This window comes from Magallana gigas, chromosome 3, assembly GCF_963853765.1.
Source record: "Magallana gigas chromosome 3, xbMagGiga1.1, whole genome shotgun sequence".
NCBI lineage: Eukaryota > Metazoa > Mollusca > Bivalvia > Ostreida > Ostreidae > Magallana > Magallana gigas.
The window spans coordinates 49,534,540-49,545,867 of NC_088855.1; the positions used below are offsets into that span (position 1 = coordinate 49,534,540).

At 33.7% G+C, this 11,328-nt stretch overlaps 2 protein-coding genes across 2 annotated transcripts; one reads left to right on the top strand and one right to left on the bottom strand.

Moving 5' to 3' along the window:
• Positions 1–16: 16 nt before the first annotated feature.
• Positions 17–4,791, top strand: LOC105335946 (cilia- and flagella-associated protein 119). The gene is made up of 9 exons (XM_011440091.4): positions 17–146; positions 1,586–1,617; positions 2,417–2,482; positions 3,004–3,173; positions 3,297–3,367; positions 3,481–3,597; positions 3,780–3,840; positions 4,311–4,418; positions 4,510–4,791. Exons 1-9 carry the CDS (start codon positions 93–95, stop codon positions 4,707–4,709), a joined length of 879 nt encoding a protein of 292 aa, XP_011438393.3. The 5' UTR covers positions 17–92; the 3' UTR covers positions 4,710–4,791.
• Positions 4,792–4,794: 3 nt separating this feature from the next.
• LOC105335935 (DNA repair protein RAD51 homolog 3) lies at positions 4,795–10,561 on the bottom strand. The gene is made up of 7 exons (XM_034483147.2): positions 10,276–10,561; positions 8,861–9,110; positions 8,507–8,673; positions 7,806–7,924; positions 7,349–7,480; positions 6,465–6,656; positions 4,795–5,231 (listed from the first exon to the last, which is right to left on the bottom strand). The coding sequence occupies exons 1-7, from the start codon at positions 10,397–10,399 to the stop codon at positions 5,136–5,138; spliced, it is 1,080 nt and encodes a 359-aa protein (XP_034339038.2). The 5' UTR covers positions 10,400–10,561; the 3' UTR covers positions 4,795–5,135.
• Between the last annotated feature and the right edge of the window lie 767 nt (positions 10,562–11,328).

Genomic DNA, 11,328 nt, shown 5'->3' on the forward strand with positions numbered 1-11,328 from the left:
GATTCCCTTCTTTTGATCGGGCGTGGAGTACATAAGTATTCCTTAGCAACGTTGACCTGAACACTTTGATATTATTGAAGTTTGGCGGAAAAATGTTGTTAAACGAACAAATGGAAATTCCATCTGAAGTGCCAAAAATTACACAGGTAAATTAATGACTCCTACTTTTTTTTTTCGATGTTTTCAATTTCAAACAATTCGTTATCCATACGAGCAATAAATATATGTGCATGTCCATTTATACTTTATCAAAGTTATGTCCCTTGATTATCTTTTTGGGAAAACCATAGAAATTTTGGCATTCTTATTTCTTAAAACCCATTTAGTTGGTGTTTGTAAATTATTATTATAATTTTTTTTGGCAATTACTGGGTTTAGGTGGGGTTTTTTTTGCATTTAATGCACAAACTTTTTGCATGTCTATCAAGCCAAATCTAATCCAGCTTTAGTTCTAAGGATGTCAAAATCATGAACTGTAACTCCATTATAAGGGTATGTAGTCCCTATGTGGAAGCTTGTAAATTGGAAAGTAGTAATTTGGTCTCCATTTCTCCATGGAAAGTGTCAACTGTCAACTTTTCTTCCAGTCGACAGTAGATTCTGTTACGGAAAGTGCATCTACTGTCAAATGCAAACAGGTTGATGGTTGACAGTTGACACTTTCCATTTTAAGTTGTCGTCAACCTTTCCTTTAATCAACAAAAGAATATTATTGAATGGGTCAACTGTCAACCCTCAACCTGTCCCTTGGTCAACAAGATTGTGTAATGGAAGTGTCAACAGTCAACCTAGCTGTCCCTTAAAAGTGTCAACTGTCAATCAACAATCTGTCCCCTGGTCAACAGTATACAGTTGTTGACTTGGGTCGAGGGCAACAGTTGATCTGACATACCGGCTCACAAACTGTTGTCCAAATTGCAAGGCTGAAGGCAACAGTTTGTGAGCCGGTCCGACAGTTCAACTATTGCCCGAGACACAGTCAACAACTGTTTTGTTATACCCCTTCTAATCAATGACTCGTTTTTATGGAATGTGACATCACCAGTCAACAGTCTTTTTTAAACAGTTCCAATCCAACAGTTCCAGTCCAACAGTCAAAATGCTTGACCTTTTTTTTTGTATAGAGTTATATAGTAACTGTTTTAGAGGGGTATAACAATTGAGTATATTATGGAAAGTGTCAACTTCAACCGTTGACCTGTCCCTTGGTCGACAGTATGTTGTTAAAGAAAGTGTTAACTGTTGACCTGTCCCCTGGTCAACATAATAACATAAATGTGGAAATATCATAGATAATTAATCATATATCTGTATGTGATGTAGGAAATACCTCAATTCAATATCATAACTTCTTTATCCTGAAGTTGAGCCCTCGCTCCCCCCCCCCCCCCCCCCCTTTCACTTTTTTGAAAGTGTAAAAAGTTGAATTGAAATAAGGAAACTAAGAGTGATACTGAAGATTGAAGTAATAGGTTAATATACACCCACCCCCCAACATCTGAATGTTTCAAGTATAATAAATATATAATTATTGCATTGATCATACAAAACTATAAAGATAATCACACTACTCTCTTATTTTCAGCCAAGAAGCCACAAAGCAAAAGTTTGTGTATGGTAAGAATTTTAAAATTATTTTTCAGTTTGTACATGTATCAGAAATATATATGAAAGAGATTTCAATTTTGTATCATATATTGATGTACTATGAAGAGCTTATATCCTCTAAGTTCAAAAGTTATTGAAAAATATTAATTTAAATTATAAAAATTTGGAAGACAAACTGGTACGTGAACAAGAAGAATAAAAGGATAATTATACCCTGATCTTTATAGATAAAAAAGTGTTAAGATAGTAAGGCACACCTTGAAATATTAATGTGGATGACAGTGCATATAATCAAATCAAATAAGTGCTGCATTTGTGTAGCCCTTTCTGATATTTTTTTTTATCTGACATACACTTTCTGGAAAACCAACAAAAAGGGAGATTGATGTGTTATTGCAGCTATAATTATATATACTGACTAAAAAAAACTGTATTTTCCTGCAACTTATATCATACAAAATAAGTTTATATTTCTATCTGGCTTGCACAGCATATATAGACATACTTGATCTGGACTGTATTTGCTTGACAGACGTGGAGCTCGATCTTTAATTTAATAAGCAAGCATTGATGTTCAACAACATCTTTCTATCCACTAAATTCTATAGGATACGGTATCACCTGAACAGATTAAAACTTTTTTGTCACTTTCAGTAGGCATTAATTTATGATTATTATGTTTACCAAGCAATCAGGTACATCTCAGTTGAATCATACCTCTCATACTGTGAGGTATATGATCATAAAACTCAAATTTCATATTGTAGCAGGTTCTTAATTTACATTAATTAGGACCCTTTTCATTTAGGTCTGATTTAACTGTAAATGATGTTGACAGAATTAGAGAATCACTGAATGCTGATCACATCAAACAGTAAGTATATGTATTCTATAGGTAAGAATATCATAGCTACCTAATATGTACAGTTTAAATTAGGTTAATTGAGACAGTTTACACTCTATAAACTGTCAAAATTCACAGGTTTATAAAAATTAAAGTGTTTACAATTCCAGTCCAATTTATGAGCACCCTATAAATTTATTACTTAAAATATTGAATTTATTTTTTATAATTAAATATTTCATCAGAAAATATTGATGAAAGACAAAATGTGCTCAAATTTGAGAATAAAAATTCAAATTTTACTGTGACCTCAGGTAGTTTGATGCTTCATTTTGATATTAGCAGGAAAGTTTATTTCTACAAGTCTTTTTTATCCAATTGTGCATTGGCTGATGTTCATATTGCGGGCATCTTGTGGAGTATTGGTTGATATGTTTATTTTGGCCCGGGGACATCTATTGTAGAGTATTGGTTGATATGTTTATTTTGGCCCGGGGACATCTATTGTAGAGTATTGGTTGATATGTTTATTTTGGGGACATCTTTTGTAGAGTATTAGCTGATGTGTTCAATCTGGATGATCACAAGGACAACCTGAAGACAGGCATTGTGATGGACTTGTATTTCTACACACTGCAGTTTGCCAGGGACAACAACTTCACCAAAGAGAAAACATCTGCATTCTTTTCAATAATTAAAAAAACACATGAAGTATGCATAGGTAAGAAAACAATAATTTTTTTTACTCTATACAAATTTTGAATTTCAACTACTTTTCCCCACTTTCAAATCATGATCTAAAAATTTTAAATGAAAAGAGAATTGTTACTTTTTTTTCCTTTAGAGACACCATTTGGAAATCTGGACCAAACTTTCAGTTATTTTAAGGATCTGCTTTTATGCCATGCAGTCAATGTAAGTGCCAAATGTGTCAAGATTTATGAGATAATTGTTTATACATGTATCTATTATTTATAAGATACACGTACAAATACAATTGTATTGTCAAACATCAATTATTTTTTCAGAGGCCTCCCCACAGCATTGAGCTGTTCACTCCAGACGAAATCAGAAAAATCACTGAATACACAGTCAACACTTACTTTCGACACTTTAAGATGTATAAATATGCCTTTACTCCCTTGGTAAGTCTAAAATTTTGTCAGTTCCATGACCTAGAGTAATACATGTATCTGTTTTTGTATTTTTATTGTATAAATATTTTATAATGCATTTATTAAGTTTTTCTTCACATCTGATGTTCTACCATTCTTATTTTTAATCTTAACACCAATTTTTTATGGCACATTTGATTGGCCCATTACAGGTTCGACTTGACCTGTCCTTGACTTACACTGGAATGCCTGAGACTCCTCCACCATCAGAAGGTACATGTAAAAGTGTAGCTAATAGAATCAGAACACAGGGTGAAAATAATACACATATATGATTTGAGTTGAAACATTGTTACACCTGAGGCATGTTCAGCAGAGTGGGTGCTCGCGAGGGCTTGCCAAAATTTGTGTTGCAGGTATAGGCGATTCTGGTGAGCGCTCATAAGCACCGCTCTGCTGAAAATGCCATCAGTCTCTGTACTGATAATAGTAAAAATTCCAACCATATCTTCCCTGTGTGAATAAAAGAAATTAAGGGAATATCTTTAATTTTTCCCCCATTTTAAATTTTAACAACACAGCCTTTGAAATCTCTGCAAGGTACTAGAATTGATAATCTTTCCTTACTATACTTTTTAAATCATAGCATTATAAAAATAAGATTAATATTTGTGACATTTGAGCGAGATGACAGATATTTATAATGAGATGCATATAACTGTATAACATGCTGTATTTGACAGCTGGTGAGACCCCAGCAGAGGTAGATGTTCCCACGGAGGAAGCTCCGGAACTTCCAGAAACTGAGCCTGCTGAGGCCCCTCCCGCAGAACCAAAGTCACCTGAACCTGGTAAATAATAATACAGACTTCTGCATAATGAAATGTGGTTTAAAAGTTGTAATTTTTCATTTTTACCAAATTTATCATTTTTAATCTACAGAAGAATCAAAAGCACGCAAGGAGCTCAGAGCAATGGTGCAAAGTTACTTAACTGAGGAAATCAAGAAAATGAAATTATCAGTAGAAGAACAACTGAAAGCTACAGAAGATTCTCTCAGTAAAAAGATAGACACCGCTGAGGGGGGAGGGAATAAGTCTGGGAAAGGTGGCAGGGGATCCGCCAAAGGCAAAAAAAAGTAGTCCATCTTTAAGTGATATTAATTGTTGAACATTACTTTGTGCAAGTATTTATTTGTAAGAATAAAGAAATTGTTTAATATAAGTTTTATGTGTGTTTTATTCAACATTGTTATCATATATATCAATATACCATAAACAAATAAAGTACACTTACAAGAAAACAATCAACACTCGTACAAAATTAGAATAAAAATAATAATGAAAACTGATTATTGTACTATAGTAGACAATTGACACAATACCGGTATACTTCATTGTACCACTCTTGTAACAGGAGTCAATGATCAAAAAATCGGGTTTTCCTGCCTGGATTCATTTCAAGAGAAAACGCTTACTACATGTATAGTTCATTTACCTTCTAATACAACAATAGATGATTCAATTACATTGTAAATATTGTCAGTGTATAACGCTACACTAGGCCAATCAGCTTACTTTTTGTCGCTTGGAGGAGGGCTCATCATCACTCTGATCATTGGAATTATCAGCTGGGGATGTAACTATATCTCTTACTCCACCCATCTACATTAAAGATTAAAACTTGGTTCATTCAAGGTGGTTCAACTTAAAATATGAATTGAAAGTACTGGTACATCTTATTAATCAAAGTACTGAAGTACTGAAAGCCGGGCTCTTTTGGTGTGTCTTTATGCATATTGTGTAGTAAAGACTGAAAATCTCTCTCTCTCTCTCTCTCTCTCTCTCTCTCTCTCTCTCTCTCATGCTTTTAATGTCGGCAAAGCATCAGAGAGCGACCAAATTTTGTAAGCGGCTATAAACAAAAAATAAGTCTGTCTAGTAGAAGTTAAAAAGTTCAACAGTTGCTGCCTTGAATTTTACAACAAGCATTATATATTCAATCCCCGTTTCTTCATCGTGCAGCAAAGTAGTTCATGGAAATTCATGCGCATTGTATGTGTCCAAAATGCATAGTAATGTTTTAAAAACACGTTATTAATAAGAAAACTAAAAAAGATAGACAATTCATTCGAAATTTAAAAAAAGAAACAAAATGCAAACACTTTTGACAAAACGTGGCTCTTTGTGTAACTATTTGGTATAGCGGAAGCTTTAACTTGATGCTGTTTGGTTTTTTGTTTATTTGTGCTATTTATAGTAACATTGGCCTGCCTATAGCCAGGACTCTGCTTTCAGCAGAGCCCGGCTAAAAACCATTTTGAATTTATGCAATTTTTGACCATCACAGACATTTTAGGCAAAAAAAAGCCATCACTTTGGAAGAATTATTAAATGTGACAAGCAGATATTTTATTTTTATTGCAAGATTTGAGCAGAGTAACAAGCCAGTCTCATATAACAAAAATAAGTTATTCCCCTTTTCGTATGATAAAATCAATGCAGCCATATTTAACACAGTGTGGCAGTACCTCTGACAGAAACTATTTTTGAAACATTATGAAAATAAGATGGTCTTTCATTTAGTTTATCTTATTACTTTAAAAATATTATTTGTTTTATTCTGTAAAAAACATTTCTAATATATATACATGTATGTACAACAAACATGAGAAGAATTCTTTTTTATATTTATATTTTCATAACAGGGTTTGGTCAAAGTCATTTTCTTTTCCCCTCAATGTTCAAGATTGAAAATAGATGAAGCAACTTTGTTACTCCTACCTCTATTCTGAAATATTATACACCAGCAAAGCAAAGTCTGGAAATTTGTTATGATGTGTGCATGCATCTTCAGAAATAATAACATTTCAGTTCAGGGTGACTTTACAGACTTACAGTGATTTGGTATGGCACCCTGCTTTCCTTTTTGCTGGGGGACTTGTACAGCCAGGCCCATCTTTTCTGTCCCTCCCAGTACAGAATGACACGAATGGTACTCGCATGGCCCCAACTCTCTCCAAGAGCAGGAACGAGACGAGAGTCTTCTCCTGGACTGAATTTTGTGGTCATTTGATTGGTCAAAACAATCTGGAAAGCATAAATGTACAAGAACATATTCTTTGTCAAAATGCAAATTGTCATGTAAGCAGTGCAGTTTTGCACTAAAAAAGTTTCTTTCTTTGGTGTTTCATGTGAGCATAAAGATTGAAAGGTTGCAGAAAAATACTTAAAACACTGCTGTGATGTCATTTCTTTGTTCCAACAGTCTAAAATTTTACTTGCGACAGTCTGATAATAGTGAGTTTCTTAATATCAGACCTTTACCAGTGGTTACAGTACTGATATCCTTCAAAATAGGACTGTCTCAGGTAAATCAACTGTGAAATTCAATGGCAGTGCTTTAAGTCTGATATATATGCCAAAAACAGTTCTGTATGAAAAAATATCAGACAGTTCTTTGCCCTAACGGACCTCGAAACTCTCTGATATTTTTTCATACAGAACTGTTTTTGGCATATATCCATTACACATCCCCACTTTAATTTCAAAGGTAAATATTTTACTTTGCCAAATTCAATACACTTATTTCCTGGAATTTCCATCATGAGAAAGGTGTATTATACACCCACAAAGGATTTTGACAGTTTTTCCCCAAGTGAAGCACAGAGTTTTGTACTGTCGAACATGTATTTTCTACAATGAAATACTGAAAAAGCCCATAGCTGGAAGGTCCTTCGAACAGGGTTATTTAAGTACATAAAAGTTTAAGAGCTACTCACTGCTATCTTGAACTCTGTCGCCCGTTTGATAAAACTCTGCGCCATGGTAGTGAGGAGCCTGGTCCTTAACGACAGATCATCGAAGTCATGGCGGAAGTGGAAAGCTACACTGTCCACAAGGACAACCTTGATCTGAAATGATAAAATTAATTCAAGTAACCCAAACATGTGTATTCTACTTTAAAAAATACCAAAATAACTACAAAATTAAATCCAGTTGTATGTACTATAAATTTTGATATTTGTGTGCTTTGAAAAATAAAATGAGTTAAAAACAAATAATATACTAATTTCATGTACGTTATCATATGGACCATTTTGAATATAAAGAATCACTTCCACAAAATGAACATGTTTCTCTTATGTACATGTATTTGGGGGAACATTTTCACTTTTTATATCTTCAGTTATAGTGCACATCATCTTCTACATTTACAGTTATAGTTAATATATTCACTTTTGGATGTTTTTTTATGAACTCTGGTAGGAGGTGGACAGTTGCCAGCAGCTCTACATAGTCATGGCATCTGTAGAAGTGGACTCCAGACAAGACAGACTCCACTGTTATCTCACCTTCTACAGTAGAAAAACATTCTGGTAACATTCCATAAACTAAACATCTACGAAAAATAAATCAGACTTTGAATAATTGCTGGGCAGAAAGAAATTGAATGATAGAGAAGAAGGCAACTTGTCTCATGGTAAAACTGCCATGCTTTTTTTTTTTAAAAATCACAAAAATTTAGTTTTCATATTTTCAAATTGAAATCTCAAAAACTAGTTTAGATTTTAAACCATTCAGTAAATGAACAGTCAGCTTGCAACATTACACACTAAGCCCAGAATCAAATGTTATTGTTTGATTTAATCAATTTGTTAACCATTACTATGGTGAATTTTTTTAACTTGTATAACACCTTCACATGATATCTGATATTGATTTTCCCAAAAATCATTATTTTTTATTAAATACATTAAATTGTCTTCAAAAGTACTTTTTTATGTGTATAATGGGTTCCTACTACTGGGGAATATATGATTACCCGTATATCCAGTAAGCTTTATTCAGTACATGTAAAAGCTTCCGTATACTCTGCAGAAATTACACAAACAAAATAATCTTTCTCTTCAAACAGTGTATCATGTATTGTTAATAACCTTTAAATCCTTCAAGTCTTGCCATTTCATTACAGTGGTCTACTGTTGCTTTTGCAATATCCACTAATCTCTCCACAATAAAACTTCCCTCCGTGTCAATATACACAGCCTCTCCTTGGAGACCCCCAAACTGGCTAGGGATCTGCACATCTACTGCTATCTGCATGCTGCATAAAACATACAGAAATAAACACATCCATGAATGAACACCAGGCCAAGAACTTTAACTCATTTTAAAATGTCAGTGTTGAAAAGTTCTAATCATTCTGTGAACATCATCTTTATTATAAAAGCACTACCAGTATAACTATTAAGAAATTGTTATAATATATTTTTCAAAAACCTGAAACATACCACATTTGAGTTTTTCCAACTCCAGGAGCTCCACAAAACTCTGTGATTTTACAAAGAGGCACCCCTCCTCCTAGCATATTATCCAGACCCTCAGAGAATGTGATGATGGGGGGCAAGGACTGCTCCTCCTTCAATCTCTCTAGGGCTGACACAGCTGGTTTTGGTGCCTCGTTCCTTTTGCTTCCATCTACAGATTCACTGCAGACAAGTTTTAAAATTTCCAGACACTCTTCTAATCCTATTCCAGTTTCTGTCAATATTTGAGAAGACAGAAAATCAGAGAACATGTATAAAATGTTTCCAGAAATGTACCCATCACTTCCAGTCTACAATATTTTTAAATAATGAAGGGTTCTTTTTTGTGTTTTGTCTAACATTCTGACCAAATTTATATAGCTGAAGCTATATAAATGTTATTTACGTCTCTGTTTCAAGCATTAAAAACTGAATGGATGCATGCCTACTGGTACAGAAACGGCTTGGGGTAAAATGCTGACGATGGACCCTCCACTTTGAAGGGTCCAAAGTGGAGGGGGTGGAGCTTGGTGTGTCAATCTTAATTCAGAGTCCGTTTGATCTGTCATTCCAATTTCATCATGCATCTAATAGTTAAAACATATGGGTTGTTTATTAGAAGTTTAAAAAGGGGGGGGGGGGGGGTCCTAACATTTAATGATTTTGGCAACTTCAAATGAACTTTATCAGGATACATAAATTAATCTATGTTTGTGTAACAATTATTCTGAGTCCAGTGAAACTGGGAACAGGAAGTTAACTCACCTCAATGTTGAGAGATTTATTTTTTTCCCTTGAGTAACAAATGTTAATAAATTAATAGATCTAAAAGAACATTATCCATTGACTGTCATTATTAATTTCAACAATTACACAGATATAAACTCCATTTTTTTCATGATATTCATTGTATATAATGAGCAAATTTGAATTAGGGGAGGGGAGTTTTATGTGCCTGTGTTTAAAAGTCATATAAATAAAACAATGTTGTGGCCCATTCTGTTTCTGATAACATAATTGGAATGACAGATCAAACGGACTCTTGATAAAGATTGACACACCAATCTCCACCCCCTCCACTCTGGACCCTCCAAAATGGAGGGTCCATCGTCAGCATTTTACCCCAAGCCTACAGAAACGGCATAAGGTACATGTATTAAGGTAAGCATATTCCATGTCAGCGTTATAATAACAATTTCTTCCTAAATGCAAAATGAATTGATAAACTTTTAGCGCTGATCATATTAGGCAATTGCATGAAAGCTGAACGATTAGCTATGGATTGATGATGATATAGAAATTATGACATCAAAGTATGCACTTTGAAAGGTCTAGCCAGGGATATACGTCCCTGGTCTAGCTCATTTGCTACAGAACAAGGAATTTATTTATTTACTTACCTTTGCTCAGCTCAGAGGGCTTTAAGTGTTTAAGATCCTCCGTTATAAGAAATCCAGCAGACGTCAATTTGGATTTATGAGAAGGTGCAATAGGAAATGAGCATAATTCTCTTTGTGATTGCATTGTTTAAAGTTATTTAACATTTGGTAAAAGAAAATAAACATCGGTTGTTTTTTTAAGTAAACATAAAAACGTTACTTGCCATTATCATCCAATTTTACGTTATTGACTAACATTTCTATATTTTTCTATTTCGCGCGGTTTGCAGGTGCTAGATAAGTTGTACGAAGACTCACATTTCCTCGTATGTCGATCCCGATGTTGGACAAAACAAAACAAATATTAATTTATCATTTTCTAAACATAACAGACATATAAAGGCATACCTGTTTTATGTTGAATCAAAGTAGTGAAACTGATTGCTTATTGAGAAGTTGATTTTAAAATTACCTCGAAAATGTTGGTTGAAATAAACAATCATTTATCAATTAAGTACACCTGATATCAATCAACTATCATCCATTTGAAAATGTTATTAGCTCTTTTAAAAATTTTGATATCATTGTGTTACTCTAATAAAGACAAATTATTTTGTTTTTATGTAATAGTTAGATCATATTAAGTCTTTTATACATGAACAAAGCAATCTACATGTTGTACAAGACATCTTTCCAACTGGATTTAAGTCAGGAACTAAGATCTCTTTGGTAAAATTTACGCAATGAAGAAGGGGGCGGAGGGAGTGAAGCAACCTAGCCCCTTCTTAAACATGATAATTTTACAAAATATGATCTAAATTACTTAGAACATAACCCACTTTTTCATTGGGTGATCGAAAGTTATGTACCAATCAGATATTATCTCTTTCATTTACGACTCTCTAAAAATAGGTGTCAATTGAAATGTGACTTTACTGTAAACTTAGAGAAATTCTTAACGATTTAATACATCACTTAATAGAATATTTAGTGACTGCTGATTGGATGAAAAAGTGGGTTATGTTCTAATATTGCGGTAGTAAATGTATATAAATAATAATGAAGAGCATAGAA

Excerpts from the sequence above, each read along its gene's own strand:
- LOC105335946 (XM_011440091.4), top strand. The coding sequence starts at position 93 with ATGTTGTTAAACGAACAAATGGAAATTCCATCTGAAGTGCCAAAAATT. Across the intron at positions 2,483-3,003 it reads AATGCTGATCACATCAAACA|AGTATTAGCTGATGTGTTCA; the intron begins GTAAGTATATGT and ends CATCTTTTGTAG. Across the intron at positions 3,174-3,296 it reads AACACATGAAGTATGCATAG|AGACACCATTTGGAAATCTG; the intron begins GTAAGAAAACAA and ends TTTTTCCTTTAG.
- LOC105335935 (XM_034483147.2), bottom strand. The coding sequence starts at position 10,399 with ATGCAATCACAAAGAGAATTATGCTCATTTCCTATTGCACCTTCTCAT. Across the intron at positions 7,481-7,805 it reads TCATAAAAAAACATCCAAAA|ATCAAGGTTGTCCTTGTGGA; the intron begins GTGAATATATTA and ends TTATCATTTCAG. Across the intron at positions 6,657-7,348 it reads CGACAGAGTTCAAGATAGCA|ATTGTTTTGACCAATCAAAT; the intron begins GTGAGTAGCTCT and ends TATGCTTTCCAG.